This window comes from Aricia agestis, chromosome 4, assembly GCF_905147365.1.
Source record: "Aricia agestis chromosome 4, ilAriAges1.1, whole genome shotgun sequence".
Lineage (NCBI taxonomy): Eukaryota > Metazoa > Arthropoda > Insecta > Lepidoptera > Lycaenidae > Aricia > Aricia agestis.
This window is the reverse complement of record NC_056409.1, coordinates 10,925,912-10,948,464: the sequence shown is the minus strand read 5'-3', so window position 1 is coordinate 10,948,464 and position 22,553 is coordinate 10,925,912. Positions and strand designations below refer to the sequence as shown.

The 22,553-nt window shown below is 34.5% G+C and overlaps 1 protein-coding gene across 1 annotated transcript; it reads left to right on the top strand.

The window, feature by feature from the left end:
* Positions 1-3,279: 3,279 nt before the first annotated feature.
* LOC121726085 (bilin-binding protein-like) lies at positions 3,280-5,710 on the top strand. The gene is made up of 4 exons (XM_042113314.1): positions 3,280-3,390; positions 4,093-4,312; positions 4,820-4,927; positions 5,571-5,710. Exons 1-4 carry the CDS (start codon positions 3,280-3,282, stop codon positions 5,708-5,710), a joined length of 579 nt encoding a protein of 192 aa, XP_041969248.1.
* Positions 5,711-22,553: the final 16,843 nt, after the last annotated feature.

Sequence of the window (22,553 nt, the reverse complement as noted above, 5' to 3'; positions counted from 1 at the left end):
AATTATCAAAATACGAGCCCGTCAAAATGAACAACTTTTTCTATGAGCTAGGAACTCAATAAAAAGCCCTCTTCATACCCATACGGATCCCCGGATCGGAAATTTGTATGGATATGAAGACGGATTATTTTAGTTCCCAGGAGGTTCCCAGCTTTGTTCTCATAGAAAAAGTTGTTCATTTTGACGGGTTCATTTGATGGTTTCAAGGATAACAGTGTTAACACTAACATCTTGTATAGAGTTCTCTATCAAAGTAGCAACTATACGTGGGAGAGCCATGCTTCGGCACGGATGGACCGGCTCGACCGGAGAAATACCACGTTCTACAGAAAACCGGCGTGAAACACCGCTTGCGCTGTGTTTCGCAGAGTGAGTGAGTTTACCGGAGGCCCAATCCCCTACCCTATTCCCTTCCTTACCCTCCCCTATTATCCTATTCCCTCTTAAAAGGTTGGCAACGCACCTGCAGCTCTTCTGATGCTGCGAGTGTCCATGGGCGACGGAAGTTGCTTTCCATCAGGTGACCCGTTTGCTCCCTTATTTCATAAAAAAAAAAAAAAAACAACGCTGAAAGTTTTTTTTTTGCGATTTGTATAGGTAAGCGTCCCCAGTCCCCAGAGCGTCATGCATTAATTGTCAATACAAAAGTAAAAAACAAAAAAAAAAAATCAGCGCTGCTACTTTTACAGTAAACTCGACTATACAGAGAACCCATACACACCCTTAAGTACTTGTTTTCTTACAACCTGTTTATTAGACATGTCTAGACTAAGCAAAATATTTTGATGTTTAGATGAATAATAAAATTAACAAAAACTTGTACAAAAACGAAAATTATGTAACAATCATAATTATATAAATCACGGTTTTCTTAGCTTATCTAAATTACATTGTTTCAAAATATACAAGCTTGATAATTTTATTCAAAAATACAGTTTTAAACTTAACAAATTTTAGAATCGTATTCACAAATTAAGATGATTTATTCTTGAATTATTTAGTTTTTAATAGGAAATTTTTAAATTTCTGGCCAGTTGTGTAATAATTTAATTTAAGCGTAATATTATTTTTACCTATTTCATAAAATAAATATGGTGGTTATAAAAAATATTTTCATTTCAATCCTGATAACACTTACCATGGCAAATAATTAGTTAATAGTTAAGAGGATACACCAGGGGCGAGAGAAATTGAAAATAGGTATTTGAAAATGTATTGCTGTCTCACCAATATCAAGTCTCCCACCGCAGAGCGCGATAGAGACAACACGACAAAAGTTCTACTAAAAGAACAGAAATTCTTCGATTCGTTGTCCACTGATTCCTTCTCCAAAACTTAAGCGATTTAAGTATTTTTTCATTAAGAATTAAAGGAAGGCTTGAGCTGTGTTCCTATGTTTTATTTTTTTTTTTTGTATATTTTAGCCAGTTTTGTTTTCTGGGTGTTTGAACCCAGAGGAAAATCTGGCCATTTTTTTGGGTTTTTGGACGTTCCTATCTTTTTTAATAATAAAATTATGAAAAAAAGGAAAACATAGGGACATGCTAACAGTGGCCATTGATATTCAGGAAAAAAATCATAACTCTACCGGCATTATCCAGGGAGGAAACAGGGGACAACGTTTGTATGGAAAAACGGTGGTGTGGAATCCTCTTAAGTTTATTTTTAGGGAGTGCCTCCGCTGCCGGCACCGGTTGCCGAAATGGCTGCCGGCGCCGTTTTCCGAAGGTTGCCGAAGTCACGCGATGTTTGCCGAATAGGCTGCCGGCGCCTATTCGGCAAACATCACTTGTCAAATGACAGATTAAAGACCAAAAACATCAATCAGTCTTGAGCTAAAGGACTATTAAAAGTACAAATAATGTAATATAAATAAGTATGGTCATAACTCATAATGTAAGGATGCATATTTTAATGGTGGTGATGATGATGCTGATAAAAAGTGATCTGCATAGTAGCATAATATGCTTCATTAAGAGGATACACCAGGCTAGAGAAATGAAAAAAAAGTACGTGTAATATCTATAGCTGTCTCCCTTACCTCAAGCCTATACCGCAGAACGCGATAGAGACAACTGCAGAAAATCCAGAAAATCAACGATTCGTTGTCCCCTGATTCCTTCTCCAAAACTTAACCGATTTAAGTACTTTTTTCATTAAAAATTAAAAAAAGGCTTGAGCTGTGTTCCTATGTTTTGCTTTTTTTTGTATAATCTAGCCAAATCTGTTTTCTGGACGTTTGAACACAGCGGAAAATCTGGCCATTTTTTTAGGTTTTTGAACGTTCATATCTTATTTAATAATTAAATTATGAAAAAAAAAGAAAACATAGGGACATTGTATTAGTGGCCGTAGATATTCAGGAAAAAAATTATAACTCTACTACAACGTTTGTATGGAAAAAATGGCGGTGTGGAATCCTCTTAAACAACGCTGAATCTCTCTAACTTGTATATTGTATAAGGAGTCTGATGTTCTGTTCAGTACCTTCGGAAGTAGGTATACCACGGGGTTTATAAATGTGGTGCAAAATCTTACTTTTTGGTAGCTGAAAAACGGTAGCTATTAGGTAAAGCTAAGGGTGGATGAAAATGCATCACAAAAAACTAAAATATCCACATCCGAATTATTAATTTTTTTAAAATTGTGTATTGGCTCTGAAACCGTAGCGTTTCACATTTTCACCGGTTCCCATTTTGAGTGCCAGCGCCGGCAGCCGCTGTTTTATATCTCGGCTGCCGCCAGTATACTTACCGCCGATTCCCATTACTGATATTTTTCCTCCTCCCTTATTGTTATGCTTCCTAAATGAGTTGCCCATGTGCGAACTGAAACTAATTAATTAAGTATAGTAAAATTTGTGGGCTTACTTGTAGTCAGCTTACATGTTTTAAAAACCCCAAATTAACATTATTCATTAATATTATTACTATCCGAAAATTTATTTCTTCACTCTTGTATGTTTTCTTTGTATAATAATATCTTAATCATGTAATATCCTAATCGTTTCTAAATAAGAACCTGAGTATTTATATTTTGTCATTATCATCTGGTTAGCTATATTTACATAATTAATTATTAATTATTGTAAGCAAGCACGCGGCTGCTTCCAGTTTTTTTTGACATTGCTTATTACAATCAATTTATTATGTACATAATTCAATCCTTAAATTAAACTTTTTGTCTGGGAAAATCATTGAGTGTAACAATTCTTGCTATATATTAGGTTGTAGTAATACATTTTTGTCTTAATTTGTGTTTGACTCCTATTCAACAAAAATGTTTCATATATTTGTACTAGCATATTGTGTCTTATCAGTGTCAGCGACCATTTTTATAAAGGGGCCTTGTCCTAGCCTCAAAGGTGTTGATAATTTTAACATTACGGCGGTAAGTAAAATATTTAATTCTATAATAGAAGTAAGGGTGAATTCAGATTATAACCGCAACTAAATTTGTACGGATTCGATACATTTGCGAGACGTCTTACGCTCACGAAATCTGTCAATTCAGTATAAATTTAGAAATGCATCTTCGTGTCATGTTGTGGTCTGAATTGACCCTTCGTCGTACGAAAATAGTGCATGAACGTAGTTTCATATTATCCTGCCACGTCAAGAACTCTGATTCTGATTCTCTCAATTTGTACAGAATCCATCGCAAATTCTTCATTTTCCATAGTGTTAATCAACAACATTTAAGGCCATAATACATGGGGTCGTAATGATCTTAGGCTGGTTTTATCGTTAAGCGTTTCGGCAGCGCCGTCGGAGCGCCGCGCGTTCGAAGTTGTTGTATGGGGGTAGTAGTTTAGAGTCGCGCGTTTGAGCAGCGCCGTTCGTCCATAATTACGTTTGTTACAGCTTCGAACGCGCGCGCTCCAACGGCGCTGCGAAACGCGATACGCGATAAAACCAGCCGTATACAGACGGCTGAACTTGAGCACGCACACGGGAATGCACAGAATGAAACAATCCAGCCAGATCGGCACGCCGGCATCAGACGATCAGACCGACCTGATCGGAGCGGTCTCCTCGTATATTAGGACCTTTATATAATTCATGGTCCTTAAAAATTCACCATCTATTGCAGTACGCTTCCGGTAAATGGTTCGAGATAGCCAGATATCCTAATGACTGGGAAAATCGAGGGAACTGTGTGTCGAAGGTATTCAACCCTGAAGGAAGTAATTATAAATTTAGACTCACTGATGTGGTGGACCACTCTCAAACGTATTATGACGGACGGATCGAACTTGCCCCTGAAGCTGGGAACACTGGATTGCTGAATTATATATCTACTGCTTACGAGGGTATGTACCATCGAAGAATGATTCATTGGCAGATGGCGCATCTGCTTCATTTGGTAGGGTTAGATCAATTGAATGTAAGTTGTGATCTGTCGTGGCTGGGTTTAACAAAAGCAACCAAATTACATAGTTCCGCCGAACAGGTATGAATCAACTTTTCTGATAGTACTTTGTAGAAAAAAAAACGTATGAATACAAATATATCATCAGTTTACATGTTGCTCACAGTTGGAGCGCGCAAAATTACTTCAAGCGCAAAAGTTTTTTTGATTTATTTTTTGGTCTTGGAAGTACAAGTTTAGTTTTAAATTAATAATATAAGATTATAATTTTACTATAATATAATCTTACATTATTTTTAATATATTTAGGAATCAAAAGTCCGTAGTGATATAATCTAATTCAATTAATATAACATAATATCAACCATTGGTTAAGTTAGTGCAGGATCTTTCATCTATCCGTTACTTTAAGAAAAACTAGTAATTAAAAAGTATGTGTTGTCAATAGGTTCAGAAGGTGAAAATAAAGTCCCTGTATATATCCTGGATATAGACCATGACAACTACAGCATTGGCTATGAATGCAAGTATGACCCAACCAAGGATATGCGTCATGGTAAGTGTTCTGTTAATAATCCATACTAATAATATTAGAAATGCAAAAGTGTGTCCGTCTGTCCGTCTGTCTGTTTGTCTGTCTGTCTGTCTGTTACCCCTTTACGCCTAAACCGCTGAACCAATTTAGCTGGGAATCACGGGAAAGGACATAGGATAATTTTTGTCCCGGAAAAATGTACAGTTTATCGCGATAAACGCGTTTTGATGCAATGGAGTTGCGAACGTCATTTTATAATATTTAAAGTTTTGAATTTTCAAAAGTCTCAACTTAAAAACATTGAAATAAAGAAAGGAAGAAAATTTATAATGATGTAAGGCCACTCTAATGGGAAAATACTTTTTATTCGTTTATTAACTAGATAAATTAAGGAAACAAATTATCAAGTAATGCTCTGTTTTATTAGGTATCGTATTATAAACCAATTTTTAGCCTAGTTTCAATAGCCATTTAATAAACTTAAGTTTTGTAAAGCTCTTCCAAATGGCCTTGTAAGGAATACAGCTCCAAACAAGGCCAATATTAGACATCAGTCGTTCAACTTGAAAATAGTGTTACAAGTATTAATTTATCTGCTTTTACTAAAACGACATTATAATATGTTTTAAAATTGATAACCTATTGATAACATTATATTTTTCAGACTTTGCTTGGGTTATGTCAAGATCAAAATCACTACAAGGAAAGACGAAAACAAAAGTGGACAATTTCATCAAATCCTCCAACCTCATTGACCCCAGTAAATTAATCTGGGTGGACTTTACTGAGGACGCTTGCAAGTGAAAATGTCTTAAAAATAGATTAAAAAAAGTTTTAAAATTTTTCGATGACGCTTTAAAAACTGACGAAATTTTCAACTCTGACGCGCATGTCATGGTTGGATATTGTATCTTATTGTAATAAATAAAATAAACTTGGTAATTCCCAACGCTGTATTTTCTTCTAAGCTAGGATAATCTGTGCCGTCTTGATGACCTTCCTATATAAGCTTGGTAAGCCCCGGAGACAAATTAATGGTATAACAACTTTCTTACAACATAAACTTTATAATCAATCTCAAATTTAGGATAACTTGCCGAATTTCAAACATACTTGCATTTCAAACATAGTTTTGACTGATATAATATCGAATGCTCTAAATGAACGTACTCAGATGTTCCAATTGATTCCAAAAGGCCTCACGGTGACACCGCATTAAAGTAAAAAAGCGTGTTGGATATGTTATAAATTGCTCGTTTTCTAACAAGCAATGGAACAGCAAAAACTGGAAAGGCGTAAGCGATAAAATGGTTTTTGTCGCGTTATTTAAAAACCATAAATACATTTCATATAAGCTATGGGCAAATTAAAGTGTATGCTTGAACCGATTTATGTAGAAATTTTGGAAGCTTAAAACACTCTCCTCTGTTGGCAAAATAGGAATCCCTTTTTTTACAGAGGTCTTTTTAATTGATTATTCTGTGTTATACAAGTTGACCAATCGTGTTATGCTATGGGTAATTCAAAGACAAAAACATAATGAATACTGACAATGAACTTTAATTTTTTAGCTTTAGTCATTGCTGAGAAAAATCGATATCGCTACAGCCAAATTATCAAGGCGTCGCCTTAATAAGAACTACAGCAGGCATGATGACATTACACATTCTCCAAAAAGGCCTTAAAATAGCAGGAATTATGAAATTATAGGTACCTAAGTACAAAAGCCATATTATTATGTATGCTGAGATACAGACTGTGTTGCCTTCAAGGCCTCAATTTGCAGTTAATTTACAGCCATTTTTACTCATAACATCTTGAACACTTCAGTTGAAATATAAGGGTGCGTTCAGATTGGCGTGACATGTCTGTGACCGTGAGACACAGTCTGAGATTTAATCGGAAATGGTATATCGTGAAATTAACTATAATAATCATTGTACGCACTTAAACAATGCTTTTAACTTACAGATACTTCTGTAATATCACTGCCATAGTCTAATCTGGACGCGCCTTTAGCGTAGTGACATAATATAGCATCAACAGAGGCAGGTGTGTCCGAGACCGCGGTCAGGAAATTAATCGGTCTAATCCTAGGCTTTGGCCGGCCCGAATTCTAGTTCTCATTTGCTAAGATCACGTTTTAGATTGCAAAATATGTTTTAGTTTCAAATTAAAGATCAAACGAATATAATAATTGTAAAACATAATAATTTGTATTGAAAAGAATTTGAAATTGAATTGTAATTTAAATAAATTGCAATGTAAATAAATTTTCAGTCAATATATTGATAAATCTATCTTGCGTAGGATTTGTAAAATGATGCGGTGCCCCTACTTATTATATATTTTGTATGAAAATATTATCTTTATTTATGGTCTCGATCTATAATGCGTCATAGTAATAATAATATGATATTTACTGATAACAACGTAAAAAAAAATATTTTTCTCGCCTCCGGGCGGAAAACGTCAACTTTATTCCCGCTGCGCTTACCGATGTTGCCGTTTTCCGCCTCCGTCGATGAGAAAAATAGTATACGCACCATTTGCGGTAAATAAGAAAGCCTCCAGATCACAATAACCTTTAGTCTAAATAATAATATTACGTTTGTACTTTCGATACGTACAGCCATTTCGAATCATACATTTTCAGCTAAATGAAAAAATCCAGTTCATACCCGAATGCATAAAGTAAGAACAATGGTGTGAGCTTGTTGCAAACGGGGCAGGAGGTGTCGCTGGTAATTTGGCTATTTATCACGGGCCCGTGGTCGACGCCATGTGCGAGTGTACTGCATCATAAATACAAGGAGCTTTACAGTCTACGTCACCGACACGATTTGTTGCACCGATGAACGATACGATTTGTTTTATTAAAGTAGTTAAGTGTTATGTTGTATTTCATTGAAATTCAGTAGGTCGTAGGTATTTAAAAATTTAAAAATGCCTACAAAAGAGGATATAATTACAATATTGTCTAAGGGTAAATTTATACTAGCGCAGAATCGAAGTGCATCGAAACGAATTCCCAAAAACTAAACATAGAAAATTCAACCCTAACTCCAGAGCGTAACGCACACATTACTTCTGCGAGACCAATCAGTGTTGGTCGGGCGCATTCGCGCGAATTTGCGCAAACGCGCGCGCTTTCTTAAATTCTCGGAAGTAATGTGTGCGTTAACTTAGCTTTGGAGTTAAGGTTGAATTTGTAATGTTCAGTTTTGGTAATTTGCTTCGATGCTTTTCGACTCTGGGCTAGTATAAATTGAGCCTAAGACTTTCTTTATCAACAAAAAGTATCTAAAGTTTCAACCTTAAGTCCCTTCAGAGTCGGAGGTAAGATCTGCGAGGCTAAAATGGTCGCTTTGGAGAATCATATTATGAATCGTAATATGATTCATCTTTCTAAAATCGCAAAATGCAAGTCTGCTTGCAATTCATGTCTAATAATTCGTACTAATTTGACATTTGTCAGTTTGACAGTTTTGACAATTCATTTGCTGAATTGATTGAGAGGAATTGTTAAATGTGACCATTTTAGCCCCGCTGAAAACACAAAAAAAATATTAATTTCGAACAAATATACTACACAGAATCACTCAGGCTGTTGTCACTTAAAACCACGTCAGCTATTATGTGTATATGTATAATTGTACGGTGTACCTATGTTTGTGTTATTATCTATTCCATAGGTTCTCAACGTGGGCGATAAACCCCCCTGTGGGCGTTTGAGACTTTCGGGGGGGCAGAAGAAGACCCAGAGAAAATTAGGGGGCATTGCGATGGCGCAGATGGGGCGTGGGTAGATTAAAAAATATAGTCTAAGTATAAAGGCAAAAAATACACGCTAATCACTAGAGTGGAGCGATAATGTATGAAGAAATTTTTTATTTTATTTTTTTTAATGGCATAGCAATAGAAAGTTGCTCTTTGGTGAGTAAATGCTGCATACAAAATATAGTTTACTTGTCTTGATGTTATGAGGTGCCCCAACCCAATTGAAAATTCGAAAAATACGAATTTTTTGAAAACATTGGTTTAGTTTTGACAAATAGTATTTTTCTATATTTGCTGTTCCTTGTAAAAAAAACTATATTGTAATACGTTAAATAAAAGCCTGATGCCTTAGCCAAGACCTTTTCTTTATCGATTTTCTATAGAATCGCCGATCAAAATGTATGGAATTGACTTACAAATTCGCGAATATGACGTTGAGGTTCGACTCGTCTAATGTCAATTCTATATATTTTGATCGACGATTCTATAAAGAATCGATTAAGAAAAGGTCTTGACTACAGGCTCTGGTTAGTGGTAACAATGTTTTTATCGAGAAAATTTAAATATTTATCATATATTATCAAGGAATGATCATCAGAAAAAAGGAGATTGTTTTGTATTAAATTGTTTTTTTATTTCACAATAGGCATTTCAAACAAAAAACTACTATAATAGTTTGTTAATTACTTCTTCCATAAAACGAATAACATTTCCTTTGAAAACTATATTCACGACTGTACCATCACAGCCACCTTTTCTGCCATCAAAATAAATTCTGCGTATACTTTTATATTTGTGTGCTGATCTGATTTTCATTATTTCTCATCGCATTTTAACGATTAATGACAGCACTAGAATCCTTTGATATAATAATACCAACAATCAACATCTTTTAACACAGATAAAGAAGCAGATAAAGCTATAATAGCAGCTGCTCTGTCAGAGACTCAGGTACGATCGCATACGAGAGCTAATGATGGAAAATTGAATCTCTTTTTCTTAGGTGGCTGAGCAGCTACTTATTTTGGCGATTGATTAGCTTGTAGAGGCTACAAGAAAAAGCTACAATCGCTGGAACTCGTTCTTTCGGTTGTTAAGTCATCATGCAAAGAACAAGAACAAGACGTCTGGTTAGGATCCATTATCTCTTTGTTACGAAGTCATTCTTTGTCTTGTATTTTTATTTTCTTCATATATTTTAGTCGCATTTAAATCTAAACGGCCTATCATCATTTTTCTTGCAGTTCTTTAATCATGTAAATACCTAATATACTTCTTTTTTTGGGAAGCGACGCTTTTCGCCAGATATGTAAAATTTCCGTAGCCAGTCTTTGGGATACACCATGAACTGTCGGCTCTTTTGTTGTTTTGTCCAGCTTTGATTCATATTAATTAATAATTATGTAATTTTTATAACAGAAATATGAGTTGGTAGTTGAGAAACTGGTAACTTCTCCGATAAACCAAAAACGAGATAACATGTCTCTTTTCGTGTTTTGACGACATATTATGACTGTAATAAAGAGAAATACTAGGTATAAATTATATCGAAAATAGTATTTTGTCAACAATAAGTGAACAGAAGTTTAAAAATATTACTTACAGGAGTTTATTTTCTTGTGGGTAGTGCTTAAAATCACTGTTTCTCACAAGCAGAATTACAATAATAGCACGCACTTTATGGCGTTCAGACAACGATTGAAAAGTGCAATGAAATCACCTCTCCTGCCTCAATCTCCCCATCTATCTGAGCAATATTCAAGCTTAAATAGTTACGAACGTAACGGAATACACATAATATAATTCAGCGTTAATTTGGCAATATTAGAAGTTGGTGTTTTTTGACAAAGTTTTTCGAATTTCTCTAAAGTTCATGACGTTGGCATGACGACCTCTAAATTTATTATGATCTAAATAAAATTTTGTACGTTTATTTGTGTACAGTAACAGCAACTTTTTATAGGTATGCCGAAACGAATATCATACTACTAATCACGCACTAAAGTAAATAAAAAATTAATATATTTTAATTTTTGTTATTGTACATAAGTATTGTAATCATTTTTATCACGTGTGCACGTATTATATTATATGCAAAATATTGCTCAATATAACTAAGCATGCGTTTTAATTACTCCCATTGAAACATTCTTCTTTCATTCTTCATTTTAAACTCATAAATGGACGCTGTTAAGCATTCATGTACTAACCCACAAAAAATTACGTATTGAGTTATGAATGCAGTTATGTTCTTTAGATGATTTAAAACAAGACTGCATTCAAAATTTCACAACAAAAAAATGTGGGTTAGGACACTAATGCTTAACAGCGACCAAATAGGATAGGGGTAATATTCCTATCTTACGACTATAATATTATATCTTACGTTTAAATATAATCGTGGCAATAGCTGTTTTAGATTCGCAACAGATGGTAAGTAAAATTAAGATGGGCCCCCATCTTAATTTTACTTACCATCTAAAAAAAAACATATTCTCAAAGTGGGCGGTGAGCAAAATAAGGTTGAGAAACTATGATCTATTCTGTGGCATCATGAAATAATGACTTCAATAAGGAAACACTCATCACATTAAGGATGACATTAAAAATAAACAGACTGAATTAAATTAAAATAATTATTATAATTACGTGGTTTGTTTTTGATTAAGTGTTTTACTGTAGATTTTATCTCAAATATTTATTTTAAGCTAATTCGAAACGCTGAATTGAATTTTATAATTAGGTACCAAAAGATTAAAAGATAATGTAAAAATTGGTTCTAAGGCTTAGAAAAAATATGTAAATTATAATATTGTGTTCGTTATTTTAAGATGTTCGTCTTGTTACTTACTTATAATAAATTGTATTAGGTAAGGTAATAAAAAATTATGAATCAGTTGTTTATGAATTTAAATTATCCTTTTTAACCCTTAACCACCTGTCATACGTCTCACAGACCCCGCTGATATTATTTTTGTTAATATTTTTGCACCGGAGTGTTGTATCGACTCGTTGGCTTTTGTACCTTTTTCCTGCGCCTCTAGCTATCGCCCAACGGCTCGACGAGGTTAGGCAATAGGCATGCATTTATCTTATAAAGACTTGCGGGGGTCTGAGAGACCCCTGTCAGGTTACGTAAGTTTTTTCAATTGTAATTTTTTTATTGTTTTGGAAATAATGGCTCTTAATTAAGTTCTTATTGAGCGTTGGTTGGACCAAGGCCTGACAAAATATCATGGAAACATACCGAACGACGAATGCAGCGATGTGGAGCCGGTCAAAATTAATCATATTGTATTGGGAGATAGTTCATAGTGGAGCGTCTGATTCCGAATGCGAAGAGCCAACTGCAGTGCAAAGAAGCTATACATCACAAAGTTATATTCCTTTGGAAAGTGACCAAAAGTTTTCATTTGAGGATGATGTACCAATTAGCGGAAATTCGATCTAGACCTAGGAAGAATGATTATTTAGCCAAAAATCATTTTAGTTGGTCATCTGCCCTGCCTGAAATTGCATTCTAGTGAACTTATCTGTGCAGCTACATAGACAAAAGGTTGAAAGCAGTTACATGTTTATGGAGAAACTGGCTAAACAGTTTATGAGATCGCTTAGGGCACATTGTGAAAGCAATGTGAAACTGTAACGTGATATGAAGAATCCTTCAGATTAACTTGACCCTCCAGCAGATATCCCATGCTGCAGCACTAATGAAGAGTGATTGGCAATTCATAAAAACTGTCCCACGTAAGAGTATTAAAAAAACATAAAACACAACACATATGTTTGTCAGCATTCGAGGCAAATAGGAGTTTAGCGTTCAAAATGCTAAACTCCTATTTGCCTCGAATGCTCAGACAAGATCTGTCTTCACGGCCATAAAAAGCTTTAAGTTTGGAGCCTGCAATTTTTTAGAATTAGTAACTATAATGAGTTTTTTTTTTAAGTTACTTGTTAATTTAATTATATAAAAAACGTAAGAATAATTTCCTATCAATTTAATCATTTTTTTTAGAAATTATTTTCTGAAAGTGTTAGTGAGTAAGCCAAAAACACGAAATATGCTGTATTATTTGAAAAATGTTTCTGAAATGCAAGTTTTTATTTTTTAAACAAAGAGTTTAATGGTGCCTAAATATATTTTTTTTACTAATATTTGCCTCCCCCTTTTTATTTATAATTATCGTATGTTTTATAGCCGGGGTCCCACAGACGTATAGCAGGTGGTTGTGTGACAATTATATGTGGTAGGTGGTTCAGGGTTAAATAGGTAACACAAAATATTAGACGGTGATCTCATCATAGTTGGTTTGTGGGTGATATCATATTCCTGTTGTAAACTAGTCCTCATTCGGGCAAAAAGGGTATGTAGAATGTAGATGGACAGACAGACATAACAAATAAGCAGAGAGTAGACTTTGAAATTTTATGACAATACCTTACATTATCAGCCATCACTTCAAAACATGTTTTACTATGATATACTTACCTTAAACCCGGTTGAATTTTGTTTTTTTTTTTCATTACAAACAAATAAGTAAACTTCAATATATTAAATATCTGTAGCACAATTAAATATAAATGCATTTTTTTATTCCGATATGCTTATTATTAAGAAGTATTGTGTAATGCAGTAATCATAATAATTATCATTGAATATCACAAAACATAATATAAATGCGACAAGTAATACAAGGTATTGTAGTTATAAAAGCAATAATAATAATTACTCTATTATTGCTTTTATTACTACACAATAATAATAATAAGACGACCTCTGTGGCTCAGTGGTGAGCGCGTTGGTAGCTCAAGCCGGGGGTCGCGGGTTCGAGTCCCGCCGACGGAACAAAAAGTTTTCAAAGTTCCTGGGTCATGGATGTGTATTAAATATGTGTATCATATAATACAAATCTTAAATATATGTATAGTATAAAAGTATTAAATATATTTCCGTTGTCTGGTACCTGTAACACAAGTCCTTCAGGTACTTACCACAGGGCCAGACTGACGTGGTGTGAAGCGTCCATAGATATTATTATATTATAATTACTTATTTCAAATCATAAAAAAGAAAAATGAGCACAACATAGACCTCATTTTTCAAGCGCATGCATAGTTTATGTTAGAAATATTAGAAGGAAATATGTTCTGAAGTTATTTATTTCAGTGCCCTATCTTGGAAAGGGACGGTTTTTTTAGAAATTATTTTCTGAAAGTGTTAGTGAGTAAGCCAAAAACACGAAATATGCTGTATTATTTGAAAAATGTTTCTGAAATGCAAGTTTTTATTTTTTAAACAAAGAGTTTAATGGTGCCTAAATATATTTTTTTTACTAATATTTGCCTCCCCCTTTTTATTTATAATTATCGTATGTTTTATAGCCGGGGTCCCACAGACGTATAGCAGGTGGTTGTGTGACAATTATATGTGGTAGGTGGTTCAGGGTTAAATAGGTAACACAAAATATTAGACGGTGATCTCATCATAGTTGGTTTGTGGGTGATATCATATTCCTGTTGTAAACTAGTCCTCATTCGGGCAAAAAGGGTATGTAGAATGTAGATGGACAGACAGACATAACAAATAAGCAGAGAGTAGACTTTGAAATTTTATGACAATACCTTACATTATCAGCCATCACTTCAAAACATGTTTTACTATGATATACTTACCTTAAACCCGGTTGAATTTTGTTTTTTTTTTTCATTACAAACAAATAAGTAAACTTCAATATATTAAATATCTGTAGCACAATTAAATATAAATGCATTTTTTTATTCCGATATGCTTATTATTAAGAAGTATTGTGTAATGCAGTAATCATAATAATTATCATTGAATATCACAAAACATAATATAAATGCGACAAGTAATACAAGGTATTGTAGTTATAAAAGCAATAATAATAATTACTCTATTATTGCTTTTATTACTACACAATAATAATAATAAGACGACCTCTGTGGCTCAGTGGTGAGCGCGTTGGTAGCTCAAGCCGGGGGTCGCGGGTTCGAGTCCCGCCGACGGAACAAAAAGTTTTCAAAGTTCCTGGGTCATGGATGTGTATTAAATATGTGTATCATATAATACAAATCTTAAATATATGTATAGTATAAAAGTATTAAATATATTTCCGTTGTCTGGTACCTGTAACACAAGTCCTTCAGGTACTTACCACAGGGCCAGACTGACGTGGTGTGAAGCGTCCATAGATATTATTATATTATAATTACTTATTTCAAATCATAAAAAAGAAAAATGAGCACAACATAGACCTCATTTTTCAAGCGCATGCATAGTTTATGTTAGAAATATTAGAAGGAAATATGTTCTGAAGTTATTTATTTCAGTGCCCTATCTTGGAAAGGGACGGTGAAATATATCAGATACTTTCTCTTCTTGAGAAACCTTATATTATTTTAGGGCCATACCTATCTCTTTGAACCCTTTCAGGTCTATATTTTGTCAATCCATCATTAATGTTATCTGATCTGCTAAGTAAAACTGTATTCTGAAAATGTGACAACATGAATCGAAGTAGTATGAGAGCCATAGAACATTTTTTTTTATTACTATCAAGCTAATTTTTGTGACTAGCTTCGTTTTGATAAGACAAACGACATTTTTATCTGAGAAAAATCTTGAAAGTGGTAGCTAAGAGAAATAGAAAGGATTTCATACCTTGACTTGGTCCTAAAATATGGATTGTTCTATTTGTAGGACAGTTGATAGATTAATAGTTATATAATTTATGAGTAAATAAATTATATAACTATTAACTCCGTTTTAGGGTACCGTAGTCAAACAAGTTTTTCGCAAATAAAAATATTGTACGCTGGGGCGTCTTTCCCTTAGGTGCAATGTGTGCCGTGCACACGGGCGCCGCGGTCCTAGGGGCGCCGAGCGCCGCTCGCACTCGGCGCGCGCCCGCGCTGGCCGATGGCCACGGCCCACGCTTTATTGACCAACGTAAAAAGAACTCCAGTTTGCAAACAATATGTTTGTGTAATATCCGAAGCTCTTCTTATATTTGTAGAGTAACAGCAAAGTAAGGCGCGCCATGAGCGGCTCGGCTTTTGCAATATAAATATTATAATCTTTATTTTTCAACGTGAAATGAACCTTAAAACACATAAATGAAGATTATATTATTAGGTGTAATAGTGAGTGTCCTATCGCTCAATTTTTCCAAAATAGGTAGTGGGAGGATTTGGATTTAGATGCAAAAAAGCATAGTGTTCTAATAAACTAACTGTGCCATGCTGGCTGGTGATGATGTGATGTTTAATGAGTATAGAACATGAAATTTAAAGTAAAATTGAAGTACTTAAGCGATATAAAGTTTACGTTTAGGGGTTAGGCTTGTTAGGGTCAAGAGCACATCATGGTCAAAACCGAAAAAAACTTCAATCTACAAACAAATAACAATACAGTTTGTTATCTATTTTATATTAGAGAAATTTGACAGTACCTATATGATAACTTGATGTGCTGTTATAGTTCGTCTGGTGGAACGAAAGAAGCCACCGCTTAGAGTCCTTACCCTTAAGCGGCCGGACAAACTGTAATTTTACTTTGTACCCATTTCATTTTGACCGCGCGCGCGCTTGTTAGGGGGCGTTAGGGTAATGTTTGCACACGGGCGCCACATGGGCTAGAGACGGCCCTGATTGTACGTCTTATCAAGATGAAGCTACTGTCAAAAAATTAGCTTGATAGTAATCAAAAAAAATGTTCTAGGGCTCTCGTACAGCATTCCTTAATTTAAAATCAACTATATTATAAAAAAGTAATCAACACAAAATATACTTAACAGCATAGAACCAAGAAAATTTGACGTAGTTTAGTATTTTGATAAAATTAAAAATTAAAGACATAGCAATATCTCATTGTTATCATAGCGCGAGCGGTTAAAGAAAGAAAACACAGTCTCTAAAATGTTTTAATAGTATATTTTATTAACGGAGTTGATAGACAAATACAGCCTGCTGGCCGACAGAAGAACAAGGATTTTTTTTCCGTTTTTAGTCTTTAGCTTTTATCATTCTAAAAAACATGAAAATCTTAGTTTTGCAGCTATAGATGCTGGCGGGAAAGATTCCGAATTATTCCCGTCGAATACTTCGGAAGTATTCCGAAATATTCCGAAACTTTGGGAATATTTCAACTGTCAAAAATAACGAGGAAAATTGCGCTTGGAAGTTGTAAACTATTTATCTTTAGTTGTGTATCTAAGAATGTGTGATGCCGGTTATTAACATTATTTGCCAAGCGGCGAGAAACGGCTTTTTTGGCTTATTATCATTACTAGCGATAAATAGCGGCTGGTAACGGCTTGTTACTTTTCTTTGATAATACCTAATCATATAAGTTCGTTTATTTTTTATGGTTTTTATTCTGATTTACTTACAATAGGATATATTAGTATGGATATAAGTAAGTAATAAGTAGGTAAGTATAGATTAATCAATCCCATTGGCCATTACTAATTTATGATAAAACTAGATGACGCCCGCAACTCCGTTGCGCCAAAATTCGTTTATCGCGTCGGAACCGTACATTTTTCCGGGATAAAAACTATCCTATGTTCTTTCTCGGAACTCAAAGTATTTCCATGTCAATTTTCAGCCAAATCGGTTCAGCGGTTCGAGCGTGAACAGGTAACAGACAGACAGGCAAACAGACGCACTTTCGCATTTATAATATTAAACCTAGAAGTAGGTATAGATAAACAATTTATATTTTACTTAAGTACGTAATGTGCCACTGAACAAATAATTCACTCAACCACCACAAACCGCAAACAAACACGTATATTTCCATTGAATTATTCCGGCGAAATATTCGACGGAAACATGTTTCCGTTGAATATTTCGCCGTGGCAGTCGGCGCGTGCGAAGCGGTGATAGCGGCCGGCGGGCGACGCTCTATGCGCGGCGGCGATCGATGATTGATGCAAAATACGATTTTTCAGCATAAATAATAAAAAATCATATTTTTTTTATTAAATTCATTTTGAATAATTCAAATTTAAAGAAACTTTCGCAGAAGTATTCCGGAATTATTCGGAATTTTTCAGAAGTTTTGCAACTATATTTGCAGCATCAAGGATTCCGATTTCCGATTGCATTGCATTAGGGATTGCAAGTGAAAGATCTAATGTGATTGCATTCTGCCTTCAATAAAAGATTGCATCAGCTGATAATAGACTGTAGCCGCTTACTTTTGAAAAGTACCATTGTTGACTGTATTGACTAAAGCGTTAAGTATATCCTTATAATATATTACTAGCTGTCCCGGCAAACGTTGTTTTGCTATATTATAAAGTATTTCGCCCATATTATTTTATTGAAGTGACTAAATAAGTATGACACCATGGCAACGTCCATCGCTATGCCGTCGCACAAACAATGGTCGCCGTTAGTCTCGACTCTCGAGTTGTAATAATTTACTAATATATAATTATATTAAAGTTGTTTCAGAATATGAAAAATATTCTGAAACAACTTTGAGAAAAAAGCAGGAAAACAGGGAAAATCATTTTATGGCAAGACAACGTTTGCCGGGACAGCTAGTAATATATAAAATAAAATCCACCAGTGACTACGTAATTAAACTTAATGGAGATAGCTAAAAAGAGAAAAATGATTATTTTTAAACAAAAATTTAAACCGACTTTCATAGTAAACTGCCTCTAAAAAGTATGAAATAATAATTCTTACTCTATTTAAGTGCCCTTTATAGGATTGGCTTAAGCCTCAACTATATCTTTACTCAATTTTTATCACTTTGAAGTCGGTACCAGCTGCCGTAAGTTATAGCTATGTCAAAATCGCAGAAATTTTAGGAGCTGGTGCCGACTTCAAAATTATAAAGATTGAGTAAAGATATAGTTGAGGCTTAGGCCAATCCTATAAAGGGCACTTAAATAGAGTAAGAATTATTATTTCATACTTTTTAGAGGCAGTTTACTATGGAAGTTGGTTTAAATTTTTGTTTAAAAATAATTCCGGGATAAAAAGTATCCTATGTCCTTCTTCGGGACTCAAAGTGTCTCCATACCGAATTTCAGCTAAATCGGTTCAGCGGTTTGGGCGTGAAGAGATAACAGACAGATAGACAGACAGACAGACAGACAGACAGACAGACAGACAGACAGACAGACAGACGGACAGACAGACAGACAGACACACTTTCGCATTTATAATATTAGTATGGATTAGGTATAGTTAACGTTTACTATTAATTTAGTAAGTCAGTGAGCCTTCTTTATATCGCCTGTACCTCTTTTGAAAATGCTTTGAGATATTGAAATTCTTATTTGCAAACAATAGTTTAAAATTCGAATAGTCAGAAATTCAATTAACCCTCCAAATAGAGGATGCCGACGACAGTTCACAATTGCCAGTCAGACTAATTAAGAAATTAGGTTGAAGGCAGATTGCGAAGAATTTCGATGAATATGACGAGACATAATAAATTCTTTTCAATTTATTAATTGTAAGCCAATGTTCTGATTTATGAATAACTAAAATAATTATTTTGATACAACTTTTCAATTATGGTAATATTTTATTAGCCTTCATAAGCAGCTCTCACTATAATATTTAAATAAAATAAATTAAGTATTAATATTTAAACTAATAAATATTGAGTGAAATTAATTAATAACAGGTTTTTTAACATGTAGTTGCCTCTTTTCTCCTGTAAACAAGTTTTACTTACTTTAATTTATATTGGAGGGGACCGTAACCACAATGATATCCTGAGAAATTACTTTTGTATGTAATTCAAAGATTTTACCGCCATACGTCGCACAAAGAGACCAAGCTCCAAGGAGAATCTCCCAACCGAACGTGGAAAGAAACGAGATTGGTAACTTTTTAAGATTTTCTCAAGGAAAATTGTGTTTTGAAGTTAAAAGTTTGCGTGTAACAAGTTTCTTTGCTAATTAACTTTGAAACCATTAGACTCGCTCTAATTATTTTGCTTTATATAATTTTGGTGTAGAATGATTTTATTTTCGAGCACTACATATTAATATAATATAATGATCTACACTTAGGTATAATAAAATCATAGAGGTAAAATTTTTGTACATTGAAAATAAACTTGAAAAAAACGAGTCAGGGGCATGTTAGAACAGTAACGGCCGTTCCCAATATTTGATCTATCTCTGGTTTTGCCCTACTAGAGATAGGAATAGCTCACAATTGACATAAAATATATGTCTCTAATGTCTAATGTGAGCTATTCCTATCTCTAGTAGGGCAAAACCAGAGATAGATCAAATATTGGGAATGGCCGTAATAGAACACATTTCATCTGTTTTTAAAATTTTTGTTTCTCTGTCTGTTTGTCTGTTTGTACAGGCTAATCTCTGAACCCGCTGGACCGATTTCAATGAAATTTGGCATGATGATACCTTACATCCCTAGTCAACTTCTTAGATATATTTTTTAACCGATTTTAAAAAAAGGAGGAGTTAATGTTTACTTTGCTGTTTGTGGTCAGATTTTCAAAATTAATTTTTTGTTGTATAGATTGCCCGAATTTGATATCATGTTTACAATAAAATCGGCCACGTGTGAGTCGGACTTGCGCAGGAAGGGTTCCGAATCGTTATAGAGAAAAAATAGGCCAAAAGTTGTGTTTTTGTATGGGAACCTCTCTCCTTAAATATTGATTTTATTTTGTTTTCAGTATTTGTTGTTAAAGCGGCAACAGATATACACAATCTGTAAAAATTTCAGAACTCTAGCTGTAAAGGTTTTTGAGATACAGCCTGGAGAAGACAGACGGACAGACAACGAAGTCTAAGTAACAGGGTCCCGTTTTTACCCTTTGGGTACAGAACCCTGAAAACGCTGACTTGATAAGTAATGCAATTGAAGGAACTCCTCAAAATTTACAACGACAACCAAAGTGATTACAAATTCTAGCAAAGGTCGATATTTAAAACTTTTCCTAATAATTCGTAAACGATTATCCAAACAGTGGATGGATATTGACCACTGCGTATCACAATAAATTCGTTACCGGCCATGAAAATATAAAGTCAAACTTTATGGATCTAAGTTACTAGCATCGGTCGAGCACATAGATAGAAATGGTAGAATATGGACGACCGAAGGCAGTATAAACATAAACCTCTCATCATGTTCTCTGGGAGAGTCTTTTCTGCCAAGACGAAAGAACTACAATGACAAGACAACCAACAGTGTAAATCTGATGTCGCATACTACGGTGATATCGTAGACAGCGCTATAGGAACTTAATCCGTGCCTTCAAGCGTTTGTTTCCCTTCGAAGAAAGGATTTTTCAAAACGATAAATATCTGAGGTTCAATTTTCCTGGGTCTTTGAAGTAAATTAAAAATTTCGTGTGTAATATAGATCCAAATAAAAAAGGTCATAGATGGGTGTTCAATTTTCTAAATCTCGATTTTAATAATATACATCCACGTGATCGAATTTGCGGGCAACAGCTAGTTTTACTATAACATTATGAAGTATATACCCGTACCCCAGAACTCACGCACTGAGTGTTACCTTAGATCACTTACCAGAAGGGGAAAGTTAAATATTTGATTCTTAGGGCTTTACTTGGGATGAATGAGTGATCGAAAAAAAAAACATTCTACACATGCGCCGATTGCCAGTGTCGTCGAGTGATCTTAAGGTGGTTGTCCGATCCATGGGGTAAGCGAATACGACCGGCAACAATTTAAATAAAATTACGCTCTATAACCCAGGCCATAAGTTTCATACAATAAAGTGGCATTTTATGTTCATTTTTGTCGGATGCGTTCATTTGCCGCGATGATCGGAAAGTCACCTTTAAACTTTTGCGTGGCCTACTAGAGCTTTTATACAAATGCTATTGTTACGTTATCTTCTTATATATAAAACTCCTCCCAAACGGCTTTACTGAGTTTAACCAAATTTTATATGCATATTCAGTAGGTCTATAAAATCGGCTACTGGCTACTTTTTATATTGATAAGTACATTAATTGTTGAATAAATAATAGTAAATTATTACAACTCGAGACTGACGGCGACCATTGTTTGTGCGACGGGATAGCGATGGACGTTGCCATGGTGACTTATTTAGTCACTTCAATAAAATAATACGGGCGAAATACTTTATATAGCAAAGAAACGTTTGCCGGGACAGCTAGTATTTTATAAAATCTATTTTGAATTAGCACTGCTGTTACTCTTTTAACTGAGTAAGATTTACCAGATACTAAACAGCCTTTTAAAGCAATATTTACACGGTATCCAGGTATTACAGAACAATTTCCGATTCCAACAATTCGATCATCTACTTGCAGACAAGATTTATTTTACTTAGTGAAGTTAGTGTAAACTAAGCTTTATTGGCCTAGTGTCTGTTTGACTCCACTTGATGTCGAGTTTAACCTACTTCGCTTGAGGGTAGTTGGCTAATTCAATAACTATCCGTCGCTCGAGGAGAAAGAAAATTAAGTAGACCAAATTAATTCGACCCTGGCTATTTTGAATCTCCTACTGTATTTTGTTCGTGAAATTTCCAAGCCTTATTAATTCTGTTAATTTTATTCGTTATTGCTCCGTACCGTAAAATAAGGTTTAAATAAGACTCTATAATTATAACATCTATTTACGCAGTGTGGATATTTTATTAGTAACTAGATGGCACCCGCAACTCCGCTCGCCAAAATTCGCTTATCGCGCAGAAACCGTACATTTCGGTTATATAATGTACGGTTATATTAATGTACGGCATGGAGATACTTTGAGTCTGGTTAAAGGGCATATCCTTTCACCGGACTCAAAGTATCTCCATGCCAAATTTCAGCAAAATCGGTTCAGCGGTTTGA